This window comes from Dendrobates tinctorius, unplaced genomic scaffold (genome assembly GCF_039654945.1).
Source record: "Dendrobates tinctorius isolate UK_male_01 unplaced genomic scaffold, ASM3965494v1 ptg000108l, whole genome shotgun sequence".
NCBI classification, from domain to species: domain Eukaryota; kingdom Metazoa; phylum Chordata; class Amphibia; order Anura; family Dendrobatidae; genus Dendrobates; species Dendrobates tinctorius.
In genome coordinates, this window is record NW_027361776.1 from 5,727,217 (window position 1) to 5,749,307 (window position 22,091).

Here is a 22,091-nt window from a genome sequence, read left to right on the forward strand (position 1 = left end):
TGTATTCCCCTTCATTTTATTGTTGTAATTGTCTTTTATATTATACCCATGTAATTTCTCTTTTCCTCCTTTTATTTTAATTATGCCTCCTACTCAAGTGTCCCTAATGATTGCACCTTAATTGTGATTGGCCGTCAGCCCTTTTTATGCTCCCTTTCCCCCACTTCCTGTACTTGCCACCTGATGAAGACGGAGGTTATCCGTTGAAACGCATAGTGGAACTTAATAAAGAAAACCTTTAAAGCTTCTCCCTTTCCTTTGCGCTCCCCTGCAATCGGGTTACCTTGCTTCCCATGTTTATATCCTCTCTAGAGGCACCTGACAGGAGCAGCATCGCATTACCATTACCAGCGCCCTGAGACCTGTCAGCCTGGCGCTCCATATATCTGTCTCACTCTGACTATTTCATGGTAGTACATTTAGGCCACACAAGCTATTAACAGTAGCACAAACAACATGCAGTCTGACGTTGCCATATTGAAAAATGGATGCTGGGGCACTTCGGATAAATAAGTATACCACTGTTTCCATGACCTAGTCAATGCAACGCTAAGCTGTTACTATGCCTGGGATCAACACTAGAGTGGTCTGGCTACTCCACAGTACCACATCCCACACAATAATTTAAGAAAAATAACTGGTGTGGCATTCCTTTGTGAAAGCGTCTTCATGGCGTTGTCCATGTGGTCTGCAGACCAATCTCATGCTATTATTGCATCCAACACTGATCACTGATGCATGGCCTAAACCTGCTACCATGGCCATGTGATGCTACAGAATTACTAGCACTGTCTCCCATTGAGCACATCTGGGATGTATTTAATGAGAGAACTGCAAAGAGAGCTGCCAGCAGTGGATCTTAATGAATTGAATGCCCAAGCGCATTAAGCAAGGCTGGACATTCCTCAATCAACTATTAATAACCTTACTGATTGCCATGCCAAGGCGTGTAAGTGCTTGTTTTTCTGTGCATTGGCTCAAGCGATACTGAATAAAATGACGTTTTGAAAATTTTGCTTCCATTTTTCCATGACTTGTATATCATTAAAATTACTCTCAATCATGCATTAAAAGTGGAATTATGGAAATCACAGGGTTGTAAAGATATTTATCATAAAGATGGTGCCCTGTAAGCATCTGGATGAATGCCAGCATAGTAGTTCGATGTAGGTAACTGACCTTTGGTGACTGGGCATCTCTCTATAAAACTAAGTTGGAAATCTTGCCTACCCAATATATCCATGGTAGACTTGTCTCTAGTAGATATATTGTTCTGGACATAAAATGTCTAGATATTTGAAGATTCTCATTACTATCTTTAAGTATACATTATATTTTTTACAATGTACTGCACTATAACACATTTGGTAGAAGCATGAATGGTGGTTTGGTAAAAATCTTTCATATACATTCGAACCCAAAACATTAAATTAACTGTAAAAATTGATTTTTTATATCCAAATTTAATTATTTCATTTTCTTTCTAATATTAATCCTTCTATAATTAAAATGTATCTCTGTAGAATAACATGGAAAGCTAATTGGCTTGAATAGTAATATAATTAAATCTAATACTGTATTTTAAAAATCTACAGCTCCAGAAAAATGTTCTCACTTTATAAAAATATGTCCTTGCAGCATCATAAATGCATGAATAATAAAATATACCTTCAGGCAAGTATATGCTGCAAACTTCTTTGTACACCTTTGGTGTCTGAAGGATGGTCCCACAAGACTCCGAGAATTGCCTATAGAGACTTGCGGGTCATCAGGCTTATTCATCTATTATTCTCTCTCTAACCCTTGACTGCTACAAAGTACATTCCATCTGCCACTAAAACAGGACAATATAAAGAGAGTTCCATCCGACTGAAGCAGTGATGTTTCCATCAAAGATTTTCTCTTTCTTTCTGATGCAGAAATCTTCTAGTGCAAAACAACCCTTGACCAGGTGGTCCAAAACTGATTTAGTTCTGGTGTTCCCAGAAATAAGATTTTTCTTTTTCTTTCTACAGCATAGAAGCTTTCTATGTCTGTAGTCAGGATAAGCTGCAGTTATTAAAATGTACTTAGAATTTAATTTTCAGCACAATGCTGGTCACTTATCAGACTGCTGGACCGGCACAAACAGTGTTCATGTTCCATTAAATCAGGCACTTAAAAATTGAAAAAACTAAGATAAGGCTTTAGGATGATTTATGCTGAGAAAATCTCAATTTCTGATACTTACATTATCAATTTTCTGATTACAATTGGGTGAGACAATCACATTCATTTATTCAACTCGGGATTTATTTTACTTAATTTTTAATTAGACTTGCTAGTAGTAGGGATAGTTAAGGCTTCTACATGTGTCAAGTTGTAAGTAATGTACTTTGCTTTGAAAGATTTCAACATATGGAGAGAGCAACCTATGTCAGCCAATCTGCACCCCTGCAATGTGTACATGGGGTACCAGTGGGTTCCTATGGCAATCGAAGTTCTAAAACCAGCCTCCAAATCTGCTATGGTCAAAGACCCAATAGATCTTGCTGAAGGTGGGGTCAAGTGGGCTTCCTGTCAGTCTAATAGACTGAGATACATTACATAAGTACTGTAGAAACAACATATCCGGGTGAAGTGTCACTGGATGCATGCTGATAATTATATGCAATGAATATTTTCCTTGAAAACTTTATTTTAGCAGGTTTACAAAGTCAATGTGTTTCAATGTCAAATCAGGACCTCTTCATCAGGACAAAAATCTAGTTTTTTGTCCTGATGAAGAGATCCTGCATTGACCTCGAAACGCATTGACTTTGTAAACCTGCTAAAATAAAGTTTTCAAGGAAAGTCTTTGTTGGAATTAATTATCCACAGTGCATCCAGTGACACTTCACCCAGATATGTTCTTTCTCTAAGTCCTTTGGACTCGTGCCCTGCAGCAGCTGATATATGCGTTTGATACACGTTGCTTTGTTGCATCACCACCAGGTGAACAGATCCATGTTGGTTTCTGTGTTTGTTTTTACATTTAAAACTCTATTGTGCCCTCTTCCATTTCCCAGTTTTCCCAACTACTATTTCTTAAGTAGAACAGTCCATTATCTATAAGGTCAAAAGATTGTATGTTCAAGTCCCCTTAGAGTGAACCCATTCAAAAACTCAAATTCCAGTTTTTCCAATAGAAAAGTGAGTTAGATAGGAACAAAGCAAATGCCCCCAAAAGGCCATCCCATATCATAAAACTATATTATTATTTATGCCACATGGTTAGTTCCACAAGTAAATGCAAAAAAGAAAACAAAGCAAGAATTGCATTGTTTTGCATTGAATTTTTTGCTCTGCTATACAAAAAAGGATCAAAATGTTGTACAGTTTGCAACACAAAAAAATAGTGCCAATATTAATTTGCTATGCAAAAACAGGTCTTCCCATAGAATTTTAAAGCAAAACAAATAAAAATGTTATAGCTCTCAGAACATTATGACCTAAAAAAAATATTTAAAAAGTGATTTTCTTATGCAAAAGTAGTAACATGCAAAAAATTGTACTTATATAAATTGGATATCACTGCAATCATGGAAACCGACACCATCAAACCACATCATTTTTTTATCCCAGAAAGGTAAACTGCACTAGAAAAACAAAGCAAAACAAAAAATGGCAGGATTGCTATTTTTGTTCATCCCTTCATCTAAAAAGTTAAAAGTGATTAAAAACTTGTATGTACTCAAAAATGGCACGGCTTCTCCCACAAAAACATACAACTTTTACACAGAAATAAAAAAGTTTTAAGCCTCAGATCATGGTAATCACAAAGGATTTTTTGTGGGCAAAAAGTAAAACATAAAAAATGTAAATTTAGTATTATCATAATTGTATTTACCTACATAATAAAGCTAACATGGTATATCGACTAACAAATGATGTTAAAAAAAATTTTGATTTACCATTTTTTTATTCATACTACCAAAAAGTGTGATAAAAAATCAAATGTATCACAAAATGGTTCCATTATTGTCATGAAAAAATAGTCCTAACATAGTGTGATGAAGGAGTTAACTGCTCCTACCCCCCCCAGGGCCTGTACGCATATTGAAGAAAACAGGATTTAGTGCTCCAATGTTGAATAGCAAGGTCTTTTAGTATGTTAATGAGATAAGGCCCAAAACAGAACTTCAAAGCTTAAGTAGAAGCCACGTCAGCATGGGGCAGGAAGGAGCCTGGGGGCTTCAATTAGAATATACCGGTCAGCTAGACACAGAAATACACATCCATTGTCTCTCCCAGCCGCCCTGACTCCATCCTGGGATCATGGATTATGAGCACATCTTTCGAGTTATGGACTCATGAAAAATATCTGAGTGACCCTGAGGAAATCGCGCATCTGGCAGTGCGACTCCTGAGTCCGTGAGGGTTCTAGGGCCTGAGATACATAGATTGGCCCTCCACAGCGACCCAATGGGGCCATGTTTGCTCTCCACACGACAGGCAAAACAAACCGCATTCACTGGTACCGCTCATGTCCTGATCCGATCATGCTGTTGAAAGTTACCCCCTTTCTTAGATATTGGGAATAAGTTCTGCAGGGAGCTAAAGGGTGGAGATTATTAGCCCACCCTCTGACACAGGGGGAGGGACCTAGCGTGCCTAAGAACTAGCAGCCCATGGCAGAGAGTCTCTCTCTCTCTCACAGAAGAACCAGACGATGATGATCTAAGAAGGAACTGGGGACAGATCTGCCAAGGGGAGCAGCGGCCCACGCTTTGGGGTCTGTCCGGCAACTAAGATTCTTGTACCTGTGGACTGCAGAGATCCTGGCACCCACATGCAACCTACAATCTGGTAAATTGACCTCCAGCTTAATATCTCTAAGTCTTGTACCCTTATTGTTATATTTTACTCTGACTGCAAATCCACTGTAATTCCATTGTATAGCTTACTGTATATTTCTGTAATTATCTAGTGCGCCCTTAAGGCAATTAAACCATAAAATTAATCTTGGGCTGATGCTTTTACTCTGATTACGAATCTTAGAATACCCAGCGGGTAACAGGACATCCTGCCCGGTGGCCATTTGCTCTAGGTGCAGTTCCCTTACTGACCTGAGAGACAAAAGGGGCGCCGGAGAGCTGTGCCTGTGTAGTTACGTCACATTGGTGACGTGGGAGGAACGGGTCCTGTTCCTCCACATTGGTGGCAGCAGTGGGATCAGAGTAATAGTGTGCGTGGGACCCCTACTCCCAGACACTAGAGACTACCAGCGGTAACTTTCACTGCTGGGGTCTTAAGGTCAGTCCAGCAATAGACGGTCAGCGTGTAAATATAATACAGTAAGTTGTGTTCGAGGTCAGGGTTGCAGCTGTGTCAGTAACCAGAGGTTCCCAAGATGGTGGAAGGCACCAGGAGTAAGGCAAAGGGGGAGGTCAATGCTATGGTCTATGAGGAGGTGGAGGACAATACCAATGAAGGCGAGGGGGAGCTCAGCCAGGGCTCCCCAAGGAGCCAGACCCCCGTGCTCAGTCCTGCAGTGGACTGTCCACCACCTGCCCGCCCCAGCATGTCCTGATCGGAGGCCCTTTTCCAAGCGGCTATGTCACAGCTCGAGGCTGGTAACAACGCCGCCCATGACAGAGTCCTGGTGGCGGCAGAGAAAGCAGTGGAGCGTGAGCCTGCCGAACGTGTGCTGCAGGCTGCCGTTAAGCTGCGGAGTGCCAGCACTGGCTGGAGATGGCTCAGCACGGGCTCCCGCTGGATGCTCCAGCCCCACCAGGGACCAAGGCTTCCAAGGTCCAGGTGGAGGACTTTCCCCTGCTTGAAAAGGATGGAGACCTGGATTCCTTTCTGCTGGCCTTTGAGAGAACCTGCCTCCAACACCATCTGGCCCTGGATCAGTGGGCAAGGTACCTGACCCCCTGTTTGAGGGGTAAGTCCCTGGAAGTCTTGGGGGGACTTACCTGCCGGGAGGAGCAGGACTACAACAGCATCAAGCGGGCCCTGATCCAGCACTACTGTTAGGAGTGGCGGAAGGCACTAAATAAAAAATATAAATGAAGTGCCTTCGCCACTCGGGGTCCACCGTGCGGTAGATGGAGAAACTGCAGCTAAGTGACGCAGAGCAATCTGGTGGTAATGTGCACATGGTTTAGATAGTACCCAGGTGCACAAAGGAATATCTGTTAAATGCACAGAGCCAATAAAGCAAATATAACAACGATGAGCCCGTTCAGAACACAGGAACTCAGCGGTGCACGAGCGGTATATGGTCACCGGAGTAGTTAAAAAACAGCACTCACTCCGCCAGGACCTACCGTACTCTCGTGGAAAACTGCGCTGCAACTGCAGACGCAAATAATAGCTGCTACAGCAGCGCGGCGTGAGACTTGCCGCAAGGTAACACCGCAGTAACACAAGCGCGATGTTAGACGCTAGCAGGTGCAATAGTGGAGCAATGGCGCGCTGGCGCTCACTACTGGCTATAACTCATTCCCTCACACAGCCATAATATCAAAGGAAGGGGGTTTCAAATGAGTCATTCACCAGTCCATGCATCCATCCACATACACACAGCAGCAAGTATGACTATACTAGCGCATTGCGGAACAGCCATGCGCGCTTCTTATAGCGAACGGGACCTTCCGGAAATTTGCAGGTCTCCAAGAGGAGCCAATGGGATCCGACACAGGACCTGAACACCTGACTCCCGAACTCCAATGAGAGTTCGTCCCATGAGCATGCTCAGACGCAGGAGTAGAGGACTTAGAGTCTGGAGAGAGTTGCCGCAAGGCAATCTCCTCTGCAGTCTCCTCTACAGCAGATGAGGAGCAGGAGACTGCAGAATGTGTGGATCTAGATTTCAGCAAAGGAGAGGCAGAAATCTGACTCCTAACAACTACAACCTCACCCCGGAGTCGTACCGCAGGAAGTTCCGGAGCCTGCAGCGGGGCTCAAAGGACACCTGGACCGACCACATGCGGGCACTGCTGAGAGCTGCGGAGCACTGGACCTCGGGCCTAGAGCTCCCCACCCGCCAGGAGGTCCAGGAACTGTTCGTCATGAAGCAGTTCTTGTGGAACTGCCCAGAGGACCTCCAGCAGTTCCTCCGTGACCGGAAGCCAAAGGGGGCTTCTGCTACAGCTGCCCTGGCAGACAAGTATGCCAACAACAGGGCGTTCGAGCCAAAGAAGCCTGCCAGCAGCACCTGGAGAGTGGGTAAGCCCAATCCTGCCCCTGTCCCCCCAGCCCCCAGAGTGCAAGGAGTGTACCCCCCTGCTGCCCCCTCCAGGCCAGGAACAGAACCCAGATGTTGTGATCATTGCAACCAGCCGGGACACTTTAAGGCTGTGTGTCCCCAGCGCCAGAAGGCCCCATCCCTCTCCCAGAAACCGTCCACTGTTTTGTGTGTGGGAGGGGGTGGTGGGAGGTCCCTGGACAATTACCAACCCGTCACCATCGGCTGCTCAGCGGTCATGGGATTGCGGGACACAGGCGTTGAATGAACCCTGGTACGTCCTGAGGTGGTGTCCCCTCAAGACTTGGTGCCTGGGAAAACCCTTTCCATCTCCAGAATTGGAGGTTTTGAATCGGCGCTGCCCGTCGCCAAGGTGTTTTATTGATGGAAAAATAGCAAGTTGCTCTCAGATTATATAACAAAAACCTGCTAACAGATTCCCTTTAATAGAGTTAGATAATAAATTATGTATACACCGAAATTGTGTGTCCCACACAAACAAACCCTCATACAGCTGTCAGCAAAAAAAATTACAATTATGGCTAAAATCGGTATGGTCCTTAAGGGGTTAAACTGTGGTCTTACTACTGTATAGTCATCTAGAAACAGGGCTTCTTAATAGGCATAACGTATACATGTGTAATTTAGAAAGAAGTTAATACAAATACCAGCCAGAAAACGTCTTGGCATTCCCTCTGCCTCAAGGGTTTTGTTTTATGCATTATTTTCCCTAGAGCATTCAGATGATTTAACACATTGATAACAAGCCATTGTGATTCTTTCTGATCCCCTATCAGTCTAAAGTTCTCATCTAAGCTCATAAACAAGAGAGAACTTAGCAGATTTGTTTTATTCCTGTACACAATCTGTTGATTCATAGTGCATGGAGGAGCAATTTTAGCTTCAAATGGCAGCGCATAAGATGGATTAGTTGAAGCTGAATTTTGGAAAAAAATGTTTGTATATCAATGGCATATTGGCATCCAAAGCAGATGGTCTGTCTGATCTTTTCTGCTTCTAACATAAACAAAGTCAAGCCCTATATCAATTTCTGCATGGACGATTATGACACCCGAGTAAGTTAATTCTAAAGCAATTGTGCTTCTAATTATTGACAAGAATGACCTGTTTTCATACAAACATTTCATTTCTTTTGTATATGTTAGGCTATTACTGTGCATTAAGATATAAAATAGATGGGCCAAATGTAGAAGTTTATACTAACCTATGTTTTAATGACCTAAACCTTAATTTGGGAAGAAAGAAGTCAGTATAGTTCTTGAATTTGTGTTTGCTAATATAACATGACAATGTAATCATTTTTTTTCTTTTGCTGTTTATACAGTCAGCATAGATGGTGTGTTTTTTAATGGTAAAATCTTGGGGTACATAAAACTTTTTGTTTGCTTTGTATGGTAGTTTTGGGACAACAAAATAGCTTAAAAGAGGAATTCTAGAATTAATTTTTTTAACCACATTTTTTACCACATTCACTTGGTGAAACAAATAGATTAATATTTTAATAGAATACCTATATTTCATCATGTAATAGAAGGCTCTCCTCGAGGAACAAAAAACCTACATACACGACAGCAGTATAGGAGCCGAAGAAAAAATTAATAAATGTTTATTGGTAAACGTTAAAGCAAGATAAAAAGCACATAAAAAAGGTTGCTAGGCAAAAGACTGTACAACAAGGAATGCCCAGATATTAGGATATCAGCTTGTCATCAACAGCAACAAATAAAGAATAACAAAACTAGAATAAAAAAATCTCATAAGAAATAAATATATATAGTACAAAAAAAGACAAAGACAGTACTCCTTCTTAGAAAAAAAAAGTGGTTTATTAGCCCATATGGGCTCCTGCAATGTTTCGGCTCAGGTTGTGAGCCTTTCTCAAGCTGAGCCTTGAGCTGAAATATCACAGGAGCCTATATGGGCTAATAAACCATTATTTTTTCTAAGAAGGAGTACTGTCTTCATCTTTTTTGTACTATATTGAGAATTGGTCTATGCCTGCAAGGTCTGGCACCTATTTTTTACATACTTTTTTATATCTACCAAATGGAGGTAATTTAAATTTTTGTAATTTTTTAATAATTTTTAACAATGGTTTTTAAAATTTTATGCAAAAATTAGGCAACTTAAACCAATGATTTCTTGAATTCTTATATAGTATATTGTAAGACTTCTTAATTGCATTGTATTGTCATGCAGATAATATGAAGGAAAAGTGCACTGGGGACATAATTTTGTGGTACAACAGGTTCAGTGAAGCTCGTTAGTGCAGGTTTCCTTAAATGTAACCTGACAGCGGGCAGCATTTATCAGACACTGGCCATATGTTTTCAGCCATGTATATTGGGCTAGGGGAGAAAACAATAGACAGTATACAAACAGGAAATGATGCCATTAAATACATTATATAGACTGTGCAATATACAGACAGGATACAGTACACAGACGGGATAGGACAGCATCAAGTACAGTATATATACAGGACAGTATACAGACAGGATACAGTATACAGACCGATCATCAAATCGCAGGTGATTCTGTCTGTGAGGTAAAACATGTCTAAAAATAAATAGCAAATGTTTTACCTCACAGAATGATCAACTGCGATCCCATGCTGTAATATCTGTATACTCTCTTTTGCTTCCTCCCCTGCCCAGGAGCTGTGGTATGATAAGACCATGGTCCCTGTACGGTCAGACATTTTTTTTAATCACATCCAATTGTGGAACGTATTTTTATTCCAAGATCTAGTGATCAAAATATACTTTGTTGGTGGGGAAACCCCTGTAAGTGGATATTACTCACATCATTCTCTGGGGTCATGTTTTTAGGCTGCTCTGCATTGTTACTCATTGGTAAAGACTCTAAAAATTACCACAGAATAAAAAGAATCATATCTCTGGAACCATATAGCGAATTAAAAAATGTATAACGAAACACTCAGGGAAGTTGCAGGAAAATAATGCAAGCAAAAACTGGTCATTTTTGACCCAGTGACAGATCCTCTTTAGTAAAAAAAACCTTCATTAAGCCTTGGGTGATTGGAAGGGAGTGATGGAGTGACAAAGTCTTTCACCTTTGTGTTACCACTTAGATCCTATGGCTATGGTTGCTATTAAAGGCCCCGTTACATTTAGCGATGCACCAGCAATCCCGACCACGATACGACCTGGTCAGGATCGCTGGTGCATCGCTAAATGGTCGCTAGTGAGCTGCCAAACAGGCAGATCTCAGCAGCGACGCAGCAGCGGTCGGTACTCACCCCTCAGACGCAGCAATGATGACCGTCTTCCGCCTGCGTCCATGGCTCGCTCGTCGGTGCCAGCAGGAAGCCGACAATGAGAAACCAGCGATCAGCGATAGCCAGTGGGGGGGCCGGTCGGAGGCGAGTGTCACATGTAGCGATATCGCTAGCGATATCGCTGCTGTGTCACAAAATTGGTGACGCTTTAGCGATATTGCTATGTGTAACAGGCCCTTAAGTACAACATCTAAGGGGTAAGCTGTTATGTATGCATGTGACAAAATGCCTCTGAATTCAGTTAGATGAAATAATGTCCTAGAAGGGTTATCTGGAATTTGCTTATATTTGCCGTTCAGTCACATTGACTAGAATGGACATGAGGTAAAAAGCCAAAAAAAGCCCAGGAGCATAACAGGAGCTATTTCTGAAAACAAAAATGAACCCCTTTTCTAATCTTGGACAATCTCTTTAAATAACCTGTGAGGGCGTGTAAAACAGTATATTGTTAGAAATCAATAAACTAGTAGAAATTTGACTATTACAGTACAATTTTGATTACTGTGATATATTTACCAAATTATTTTGCATATCAGTATTTTTGAAAATGTAGCAGATTTCTGACAGTAAATCACTCATCTAAAGTGAACATATAACCTTCTGTTCTTTAGGGATTTTAAATGGAAGACTTTTGCTCACCTCCCTCATTATCCTTGTTATCAGCACAAGAAGTTTCCATGGCAACATTGCATCCAGACCCTCTCCAGCCGGTCTGGCAGATACACTGCCAGCTGTTCTGACCAAGTGTGCATCTCCCATTGCCATTGCACAGATCAGGGCAGCCATCTGGTTGAAGAAAGGAAGAAGATAAGTATAAAAGATAGCGATCAGGAATAGATGACTGCGGTCTGCATAGATGATAAAATGAATCCATGCCTGAAAATTGATCTTCCATCAGCCACAGCTATGCTTGGTTGGATGCATCTTAAATCAAAATTACTAGCCATATCAACTATGTACTGTATACTTTAAAAATTCAATATATTTCACACTTGACTGCATTAAAAACTCCAGTGCAAGCACCAGCCCTAAGACATTCAGTAAAATAAAGCTCAGTAGGAAATAAACATTGTTCAATTCTGGTTTAATAGCAACATGTAATTGAACTAAACACAAAAGCTTAAAGCAATTTTTATTCAACTAAAGAAAAAGCTATACTCGTCAATTAATTCCCTATTAGAAATTAGCAAAATAGCTGTAACCAAGGGTACTGTAGTTTTCATGATGTCTATGGAAAAGATACAGCTAGCTATAGGGTTGATAGATCCAATAGATTGTGGATATATACTGTATTAGATACAATAGATAGGAGATAAACACAATAGAGAAGAATGATACAGTAAATAGATACACAGAGTAAAGATACAATAGGTGGATAGATACAATAGATAGCTACAGCAGACAGGAAAGGTATATTAGACAGATACAATAGAGTAGATAGATAAAATAGATATATACTACAGAATGTAAAGATACAGTAGATATATACACTAGACTGAATATTTACAGTAGGTAGAAATATTCTAGTGGATAGATACACTAGATAGATAAAATAGAGTGGGTAAATACATTAGACACAAATAATAGATAGTGGATATATACAGATTCTAGATACAATAAAAAGGATAGATAAAATAGACAGCGGATAGATATAGTATATACATACAATAGATAGTGGATAGATACAGTAGACAGATATAATTGAGAGAATAACATACAATAGATATATACTACAGATAGTGAATAGATACAATAGATAGATAAAATAAATAGTCGATAGATATACAGTAGTAGATACATACAATAGATAGTGGATAGATATAGTAGATATGGGCAGCAAAGTGGCTCAGTGGATAGCACTGCAGCCTTGCAGCGCTGGACTCCTGGGTTTGAATCCCACCCATGACAACATCTACAAGGAGTTTGTATGTTCTCCCTGTGTTTGCATGGGTTTCCTCCCACATTCCAAAAGACATACAGTTAGGGAATTTAGATTGTGAACCCCTTTGGGGACAGTGATGAAAATGTGTGCAAACTGTAAAGCGCTGCGGAATATGTTAGTGCTATATAAAAAAAATAAAGATTATTATTATTATTAGATAGAAATAATAGATAGTGGATAGGTACAGACATAGACACATAGGTACATAGACAGTGTTTAAGTACAGCAGATACAAACAATAGATAGTGGATAGATACAGTAGAGCGAAATCATAGACAGTACAGCATATTGAAACAATAGATAGTCGATAGATACAGTAGAAAGATACAATAGATAGAGGATAGATATAGCAGAAAGATAAACATCATGGTGTTCCAGAAAAGAAAACCAAGATCGAACCAGCACCTTCCATTTGTGCTAAACAACTGCGCTCTTTCAGAAACGGACAAATATACCTACCTGGACCTTGAAATTCACCAGTGAGGGGGCTTCAAACAAGCCATAGAGACCCTGAAGGACAAGGCCTGCAAAACCTTCTTTGCCATCCGAAGGAAACTCTACCATCTGAAGCCGCTAGTGAGGGTCTGGCTAAAAATCTTCGATGCCATAATCACCCCAATCCTCCTGTACGGCAGTGAAGTCTGGGGCCCTCACACATACCCAGACTGGTCAAAGTGGGATTCCAGTCCAACAGAAATATTCCACCTGGAGTTCTGAAAACACCTTCTCCAAGTCCATCGGAGCACCACCAACAGTGCCTGCCGTGCTGAGCTGGGCAGATTCAGCGGTCATGAAGATGGCGCTGTCCTTCCAGGCTCACCTACAGAGCAGCAACCCAAGCTCCCATCACTATAAAGCCATGCTACATATAGGTGGTCTCCACAAACCAGGAGCCCTGGAACAGCTCATCTAAACCCAACCTGACTGAACCTTCAACCATAGGAGCCTGACAAAAGCCAGAATCAGGAAGATGGTAGATGAGGGGCAGGAGAGGTACATAAGTGACTGGAAGAATGAGATCAGCAGCTCTCAGAAACTGACCATGTACTAGAGTCTACAGAGAGACTACAGACTGGCTCCATATCTGGAGAAACTCTTGTACCCCAGAGACCGACAGATCCTGAGCCGGTATAGACTCAGTGCCCACAATCTGGCCATCGAGGTTGGCTGGCAGAAGCAGAGCTACAAGCCCAGGGAAGACAGACTGTGCCTACACTGTGACCTGGAGGCCCTGGAGGATGAGACCCACTTCCTGCTACACTGCACCAAATACTCAGCAGTGAGGGACAGTCTCCTCAGGAGACTATCCAATCTCTTCCCGGATTTCAGCTCCATGAAGGAGGAAGAGAAAACATATATCCTGCTGGGGGAAGAAGAAAGCGCCGTGGAGATAGCAGCGCAATATGTGAGCGCATGCCATAGGCTGTGAGAAAGACAACCATGATATGCCACGGACTTCCTTACCCCCATCCTGTACTCCATCCATCGTTCCTTCAGTCCCCACCCATTATCCCCCACAGTCCCTACTCCCTATTCCCTACTGGACACATGCTTTGGCAAAACTAATGTTTATTTGGTCCTGGCAATAAAGCTTCTTTGAATTGAAATTGAATTGAACTGATAAAATAGACAGTGGATATATATAGCAGATACTGCACTTACAATAGATAGTTGATAGATATAGTAGAAACAATAGATAATGGATAGATATAGTAGAAAGATTAAATTTGAAACTGGATACAAATAGTGGATAGATACAGTAGTCAGATAGTGAATTGTGGCTCACTACTGTCTGCCAGTTTGGTGCATTGGCTCCAGGTCTAGCAAACAGGTATGAAGAGTACATCTCAAAATGGTGAATTTTGTGAGTATCCCTGCACAGAAGTGCAGATCTGGATGTACATTTACTGGTCTTAGGGGTTTAGATATGTTTTAGGTTTGGTACGCTGGAGGATGGTACTACCTGTTAGAGGAGGTGCTCAAAGCTGGATGTGACAGTGTGTTGGGAGAATACTGAATGGGGGTATTGTGGGAACCCCTGGATCTCGGAATGATCTTGGATCTTGGAGTGATTTCTGTGGAAAAGCTTTGGTTATGATTATACCTGTAATTGGGGATTTGGTTGACACTACTTTGAAGGGGGGCAGTAGCTCACGACCCTCTCTCAATGCTGAATGTGGCTCGCGACCCTCTCTCTAAGCTGAATGTGGCTCTCAAGGTCAGAAAGGTTGGGGACCACTGCAGTAGACAGAGTGAATATGATACAATAGATGTATACTATAGATCAGGGTTTCCCAACTCCAGTCCTCAAGGCACACCAACAGATCATGTTTTCAGGATTTCCTTAGTATTGCTCAGGTGATAATTGCTTCATCTGTGCAAGACAAAGGAAATCCTGAAAACATGATCTGTTGGTGTGCCTTGAGGACTGGAGTTGGGAAACCCTGCTATAGATAATGAATAGATACAGTAGGTAGATAAAATATAGTCGATAGATACAGTAGAAAGATACAATAGATAGAGGATAGATACAGTAGAAATGTAAAATATACAGTGGATAGATATAGTAGATACATACAATAGATAGTGGATAGATACAGTAGACAGATACAATAGTGGATAGATAGAGTTAATATGATACAATAGATAGATACTATAGATAGTAAATATATAGTAGATAGATAAAATAGATAGTGGATAGATATACAGTAGTAGATACATACAATAGAAAGTGGATAAATACAGTAGATAGAAATAATAGATAGTAGATAGATACAGCATTTAGAAACCATAGACAGTGGTTAGGTACAGCATATCGAAACAATAGATAGTGGATAGATACAGTAGAAAGATACAATAAATAGAGGATAGATACAGTAGAAAGATACATTATAATAATAATAATCTTTATTTTTATATAGCGCTAACATATTCCGCAGCGCTTTACAGTTTGCACACATTTTCATCACTGTCCCCGGTGGGGCTCACAATCTATATTCCCTATCAGTATGTCTTTGGCGTGTGGGAGGAAACCAGAGTACCCGGAGGAAACCCACGCAAACACGGGGAGAACATACAAACTCCTTGCAGATGTTGTCCTTGGTGGGATTCGAACCCAGGACTCGAGCGCTGCAAGGCTGCAGCGCTAACCACTGAGCCACCATGCTGCCCCATTAGATAGAGGATAGATATATTAGATAGAAAAAATGGATAGTGGATAGATTTAATAAAAATAATGGATAGTGGATAGATACAGTAGAATGATACAATAGATAGTGGATTGATACAGTAGATAGAAATAATAGATGGTGGATAGATAGAGTAGATAGAAAGAATAGATATTGGATAGATATAGCACAAACAATAGATAGTATATAGTATAGCATATAGATACACAGAAGTTAGATACAATAGAATGGTACATCCAATAGATGGTGGATACATATGGTAGATATATAAAATATGTATGATGGGTATATGGGCACGGGCCTATGGGATGGAGAATATGTATGATGGGTATATTGGCACTGGACTATGGGATGGAGGATGTGTGACGGGTATATGGGCACTCGACTATGGGATGGAGGATATGTATGATGGGTATATGGGCACTCGACTATGGGATGGCGAATATGTATGATGGGTATATGGGCATGGGACTATGGGATGGAGGATGTGTGATGGGTATATGGGCAAGGGACTATGGGATGGAGGATGTGTGAGGGGTATATGGGCACTCGACAATGGGATGGAGGATATGTATGATGGGTATATGGGCACGGGCCTATGGGATCGTGGATATGTATGATGGGCATATGGGCACGGGACTATGGGATGTAGGATAATTATAATTTGTTATAACTAACCACAGTTAGTTACTATGCCCGGGCAGAGCCGGGCTCTTCAGCTAGTAGAAAGATAAATACAACAGAGTGGATAGATACATTAAAAAGATACAATAATTAGTGGATAGATGCAATAAATAGATGCAATAGATAGATACAACCGAGTGGATAGATACAGTAGAAAAAGACAATAGATAGTGGATAGATACAGTAGATAGATACAATAATAGATTGGATAGATGCAATATATAGAGTGGATAGTTCCAATAGATACATACAATAAATAGTGGCTAGATACAGAAGCTAGAAAAAATAGAATGCATAGATATAGTAGAAAAATACAATAGATAGAGTAGATAGATATAGTGTATTGATACAATAGAAAGTGAACGTATACAGAAATTAGATACAGTAGAATGGATAGATACAGTAGAAAGGTACAAGAGAGTAGATAGATACAAAACAGTGGATATATACAGTACAGAAAAAATATAGAATTGATAGAGTGGATAGACACAACAGAGTAGACAGATATAATAGATAGATACAATAGATAGTGGACAGAACTAAGAGATAGATACTAGTCATAAGCGAGCTATAGACGCATTTCCCATTTAGTAGTGTGGGTGTTTTTTCATAAGCGAGCACTAAAATGCCCAGGTGCTCAGTACTCAAATCGAGCAAATCACAATGCTTGGGTGTTCGACCCAGATAACGAGTTTAATGGAAATCAGTGGGAAACTCAAGCATTTTCCCGGCATCCCCCCAAAAGGAAGGTGGTCCCCACTATTTTTATAGGGCCAGCAGGCATCTTGTGGACAGATGATACCAAGATAGAGCTTTATGGTAAAGCACATCATTCTACTGTTTTGTTTTTTAAACCTTGTTTTTATTGAATAGAAAAAATTGTCCTTACAGACAGCAATGCAAATAATACTTGAGGCATATATGTAAAGACATCATTTCTAGAAATTGCCTTAGCATAAAGGAGGGTAAATAAAAAACAAAAACTGGGAAAGGGGATGGAAGGAGGGAAGAAGAAAGTATGTCAGAATCAGATACATTTTTTACATATCAGAAACCAACCATGGGTGCTTGACTTTGACTTGACTGCACCTCTCTATCTTTATGCTAGCAGGCCTCAGCCCAATCAATCTCAAGCAGAAACAACAGTTTTTCTAGAAAGATCTTGAAAGGAGGGGCATAGTTGTGGATCCATGTCTGTCGAACTGCCTTAGTACCTGCTGTTGCCACCAAATGTAATAGTTTAAGGGCCCCTGGAAAGGAGGTGTATTTATCTGGTTTTAAATATCCAAAAATGGCTCTTAGATGTTCACCAGGAGCAAAGTTTGTCAGATGTGTGACGGTGAATTGGCCTACTCTGACACAAAATGGTCTGAGGATCGGGCATGCCCATAGGTAATGGAACAAGCTGGCCTCTGGGGAGTGGCTTTTGAAACATTTGGAGGTTGTGTACAGCCCCATTCTATGACCTTTATGTGAAGTTAGGTATGATCTATGACAGATTTACAGTCTCATTTCTAGGAAAAGAGCTGAAGGAGGAATTAGTAGGCTGGATCTAGGGTTTTTAGAATGGTGTTGCAGGACAAGCTGAGGTCCTCGATCTGCCATTTTGTTAGCGGAAACTGGAATTGTTCATAATCCAGGGCTACATGGATGAATTTGTAATTGGAGGCTATTTGGTCAGATGAAGAATTAGATTTAGTTAACCATCTAAGCAGGCATGGTCTCCACTCATGCTCAGGAAGATGTGCTAGTATTTTTGTTACATAACTATTACCTTGTAAGTATTGGAAAGAAGGTAATATGGTGGTGGGGTATTTACATTGCATCACTTCCATTGAGTATATTTGGCGCTACTTGAGGTGGACTAGGTGTTTAATAGATGTAATACCCTTAGAGTGCCATTGATAGAAGATGGAGTGAGAATGAACACTTTGAAAGTGAGGGTTACCACCGAGTGGAAGAAGAAGTGAGAGAGCCAGAACTGCTGGCATATTTTCTGCCATGCCTTCCTTGTAGAAATCAGGAATGGGTTATCTCTCATATTAGCCAGCAGTTCAGTATAAGGGAGGTGTAAGAGGGCAGGGAGAGCCTGTCCCAGAGTGAGACAGCACTGCAGGTTATATTGGTCAGAAACAGGACATCCCTCCCAGCAAGTCCACCACCACCCAGAATAGGGATGCTAGATTATAGTGTCTAATATCAGGAAAGTTTATCCCCTCATTTCCCTTCAACTGTTGATGTAATTTATAAGCTATGCGGGGCTTTTCTTCCTCCCATACAAATGAGTGGTAGAAATAACTGATCTGTTTCTCTATTAGCAGCTAAATAGATTGGGAGAGTATGGAAGAGGTAGAGAAGATGTGGAAATTTTGTCATTTTAGTTAAATTGGCTCTGGCTAGGTATGAAAGGCTCAAATCCTTACATTCGGCTGAGGTGACTTCTGTTTTTGAGATATTAATTAATATTCACTAATATTAATATAGTCATGGGTCTTCAAGCAGGACATTGACCCCAAACATACTTCAAGAAGCACCCAGAAATAGATGGAAACAAAACAATGAAGAGTTAAGAAGTGGTAATTCCAGCTCCAGTAGTGTAACGTCTCCCACCATTAGCTCTTACGTACAGATGCTACACAGAGACTGTGAATGGACACATTAAATCAGTTAATTTTGCCTGCTTAGGTGAATGTATGAGTTCAAATCACCATAAAAAACACTAATCTATTAATGAGTGCATAGAAAAAAAACAATCAAGTTATGGACAAGGAAAGAGTTGTATGTGTCCAGAATGAGCACTCATTTCCAGGAAAAGATACCTAGCACCTATCCTTAAACTAAACGCAGCTAAGAGTGGTATTAATAGAGAATAGAATTGATGTTACATTGATTTATTCTTTTTTAACCCCTTAAGCCCCAAGGGTGGTTTGCACGTTCATGACCGGGCCAATTTTTACAATTCTGACCACTGTCCCTTTATGAGGTTATAACTCTGAAACGCTTCCAGGGATCCCGGTGATTCTGACATTGTTTTCTCGTGGCATATTGTACTTCATGATAGTGGTAAAATTTCATTCATATAACTTGCGTTTATTTGCGAAAAAAATGGAAATTTGGCGAAAATTTCGCAATTTTCCAAATTTGAATTTTTATGCCCTTAAATCACAGAGATATGGCACACAAAAAACTTAATAAATAACATTTGCCACATGTTTACTTTACATCAGCACAATTTTGGAACCAAATTTTTTTTTGTTAGGAAATTATAAGGGTTAAAAATTGACCAGCGATTTCTAATTTTTGCAACGCCATTTTATTTTTACGGACCACATCACATTTGAAGCCACTTTGAGAGGTCTATATGATAGAAAATACCCAAAAGTGACACCATTCTAAAAACTGCACCCCTTAAGGTGCTCAAAACCACATTCAAGAAGTTTATTAACCCTTTAGGTGCGTCACAGGAATTTTTTGAATATTTAAAAAAAAATGAACATTTAACTTTTTTTTCACAAAAAAATACTTCAGGTTCAATTTTTTTTATTTTACCAAGGGTAACAGGAGAAATTGGACTAACAAAGTTATTGTGCAATTTGTCCTGAGTACGCTGATACCTGATATGTGGGGGGGAACCACTGTTTCGGCGCATGGTAGACCTCAGAAGGGAAAGAGCGCCGTTTGACTTTTTCAATGCAAAATTGGCTGGAATTCAGATCGGACACCATGTCGCGTTTGGAGAGCCCCTGATGTACCTAAACAGTGGAAACCCCCCACAAGTGACCCCATTTTGGAAACTAGACCCCCCAAGGAACTTATCCAGATATGTGGTGAGAACTTTGAACCCACAAGGGCTTCACAGAAGTTTATAACGTACAGCGGTACAATTAAAAAATCATATTTTTTCCACAAAAATGATCTTTTCACCCCCAATTTTTATTTTTCCAAGGCTAACAGGACCCTAAAAGATATTGTGCAATTTGTCCTGAGTACGCTGATACCCCATATGTGGGTGTAAATGACTATTTGGGTGCATGGCACAGCTCGGAAGGGAAGCAGCGCCATTTGACGTTTTTGGCTGGAATTGAGATCGGACACCATGTCGTGATTGGAAAACTCCTGATGTACCAAAACAGTGGAAACCCCCAACAAATGACACCATTTCGGAAACTAGACCCCCCAAGGAACTTATCTAGATGTGTGGTGAGAACTTTGAACCCCCAAGGGCTTCACAGAAGTTTATAACATACAGCCATACAATTAAAAAGTCATATTTTTTCCACAAAAATGATCCTTTCACCCTCAATTCTTATTTTTCTAAGGGTAACAGGACCCTAAAAGATATTGTGCAATTTGTCCTGAGTGTGCTGATACCCCACATGTGGGGGTAAACCACTAATTGGGCGCATGGCAGAGCTCGGAAGGGAAGCAGCGCCATTTGACGTTTTTGGCTAGAATTGAGATCGGACACCATGTCGCGTTTGGAAAGCCCCTGATGTACCAAAACAGTAGAAACCCCCCACAAATGACATCATTTTGGAAACTAGACCCCCAAGGAACTTATCTAGATGTGTGGTGAGCACTTTGAACCCCCCAGTGCTTCACAGAAGTTTATAACGCCCGGGCGTGAAAATAAAAAAATCTTATTTTTTCCACAAACATGATCATTTAGTCACTAATTTTTTTATTTTCCCAAGGGTACAAGGAGAAATTGGACCCCAAAAGTTGTTGTCCAATTTGTCCTGAGTACGCTGATACCCCATATGTGGGAGAAAACTACTGTATGGGCACACGTCGGGGCTCGGAAGGGAAGTAGTGACATTTTGGAATGCAGACTTTGATGGAATGGTCTGCGGGTGTCATGTTGCTTTTGGAGTGCCCCTGATGTACCTAAACAGTGGAAAACCCCCACAAGTGACCCCATTTTGGAAACTAGACCCCCTAAGGAACTTATCTAGATGTGTGGTGAGCACTTTGAACCCCCCCAGTGCTTCACAGAAGTTTATAACGCCCGGGTGTGAAAATAAAAATATCGTATTTTTTCAGTAAACATCATCTTTTAGTCCCCATTTTTTTTATTTTCCCAAGGGTAACAGGAGAAATTGGACCCCAAAAGTTGTTGTCCAATTTATCCTGAGTACGCTGATACCTCATATGTGGGAGAAAACTACTGTATGGGCACACGTCGGGGCTCGGAAGGGAAGTAGTAACGTTTTGAAATGCAGACTTTGATGGTATCAGGATCCTGACAGCGCCGGCGTACAGCCTCCGCTGAGCAGGGACTCACATGCACTGTAGGGACCCCTGGGGACCAGAATAGCCAGAAAGTATAGGTGCACAGGACCTTAGTGATGAAGTTTAGCAAGCCGGCACGGGACCTACGGTCATATGGCTGCAAGGGGGCGGGGCTTAGCGTCCTGCTTTCACAGAAGACAGCAAACTCAGAGTCAGGCAAAACGGAGGTCGTTCACAGTACAGACAGCGAGGTACAGAAGGGGTAAACAGACGGGAGGTCAGACAAAGCCAAAGGTCATACACAAGAGAGCGACGCGGTACCAAGGGGACGAGCAGAGAGAAGTCGGGTCACAAGCAGAGAGTCATACACGAGAGGTAGCGCAGAACAAGAGGGACAGGCAGAACTCGTAACAGGGACAGAACCGAATCAAAATCTAACAAGCAAGCAAGCAAGATATCAGGCACAAAGCACACGTACGCACAAGGTCAACTAACTCAGCCGAGGGCAGG

The 22,091-nt window shown here is 41.1% G+C and overlaps 1 protein-coding gene across 3 annotated transcripts in view; it reads right to left on the reverse strand.

The window, feature by feature from the left end:
* TENM2 (teneurin transmembrane protein 2) overlaps window positions 1-22,091 on the reverse strand; it is a 6,300,157-nt gene that overhangs the window by 672,359 nt on the left and 5,605,707 nt on the right. For all 3 annotated transcript variants that reach the window (XM_073589482.1, XM_073589484.1, XM_073589485.1), the window contains one exon: window positions 11,175-11,321. In XM_073589482.1, the coding sequence (XP_073445583.1) occupies window positions 11,175-11,321 (147 nt within the window). The remainder of the gene's footprint in view (window positions 1-11,174; window positions 11,322-22,091) is intronic.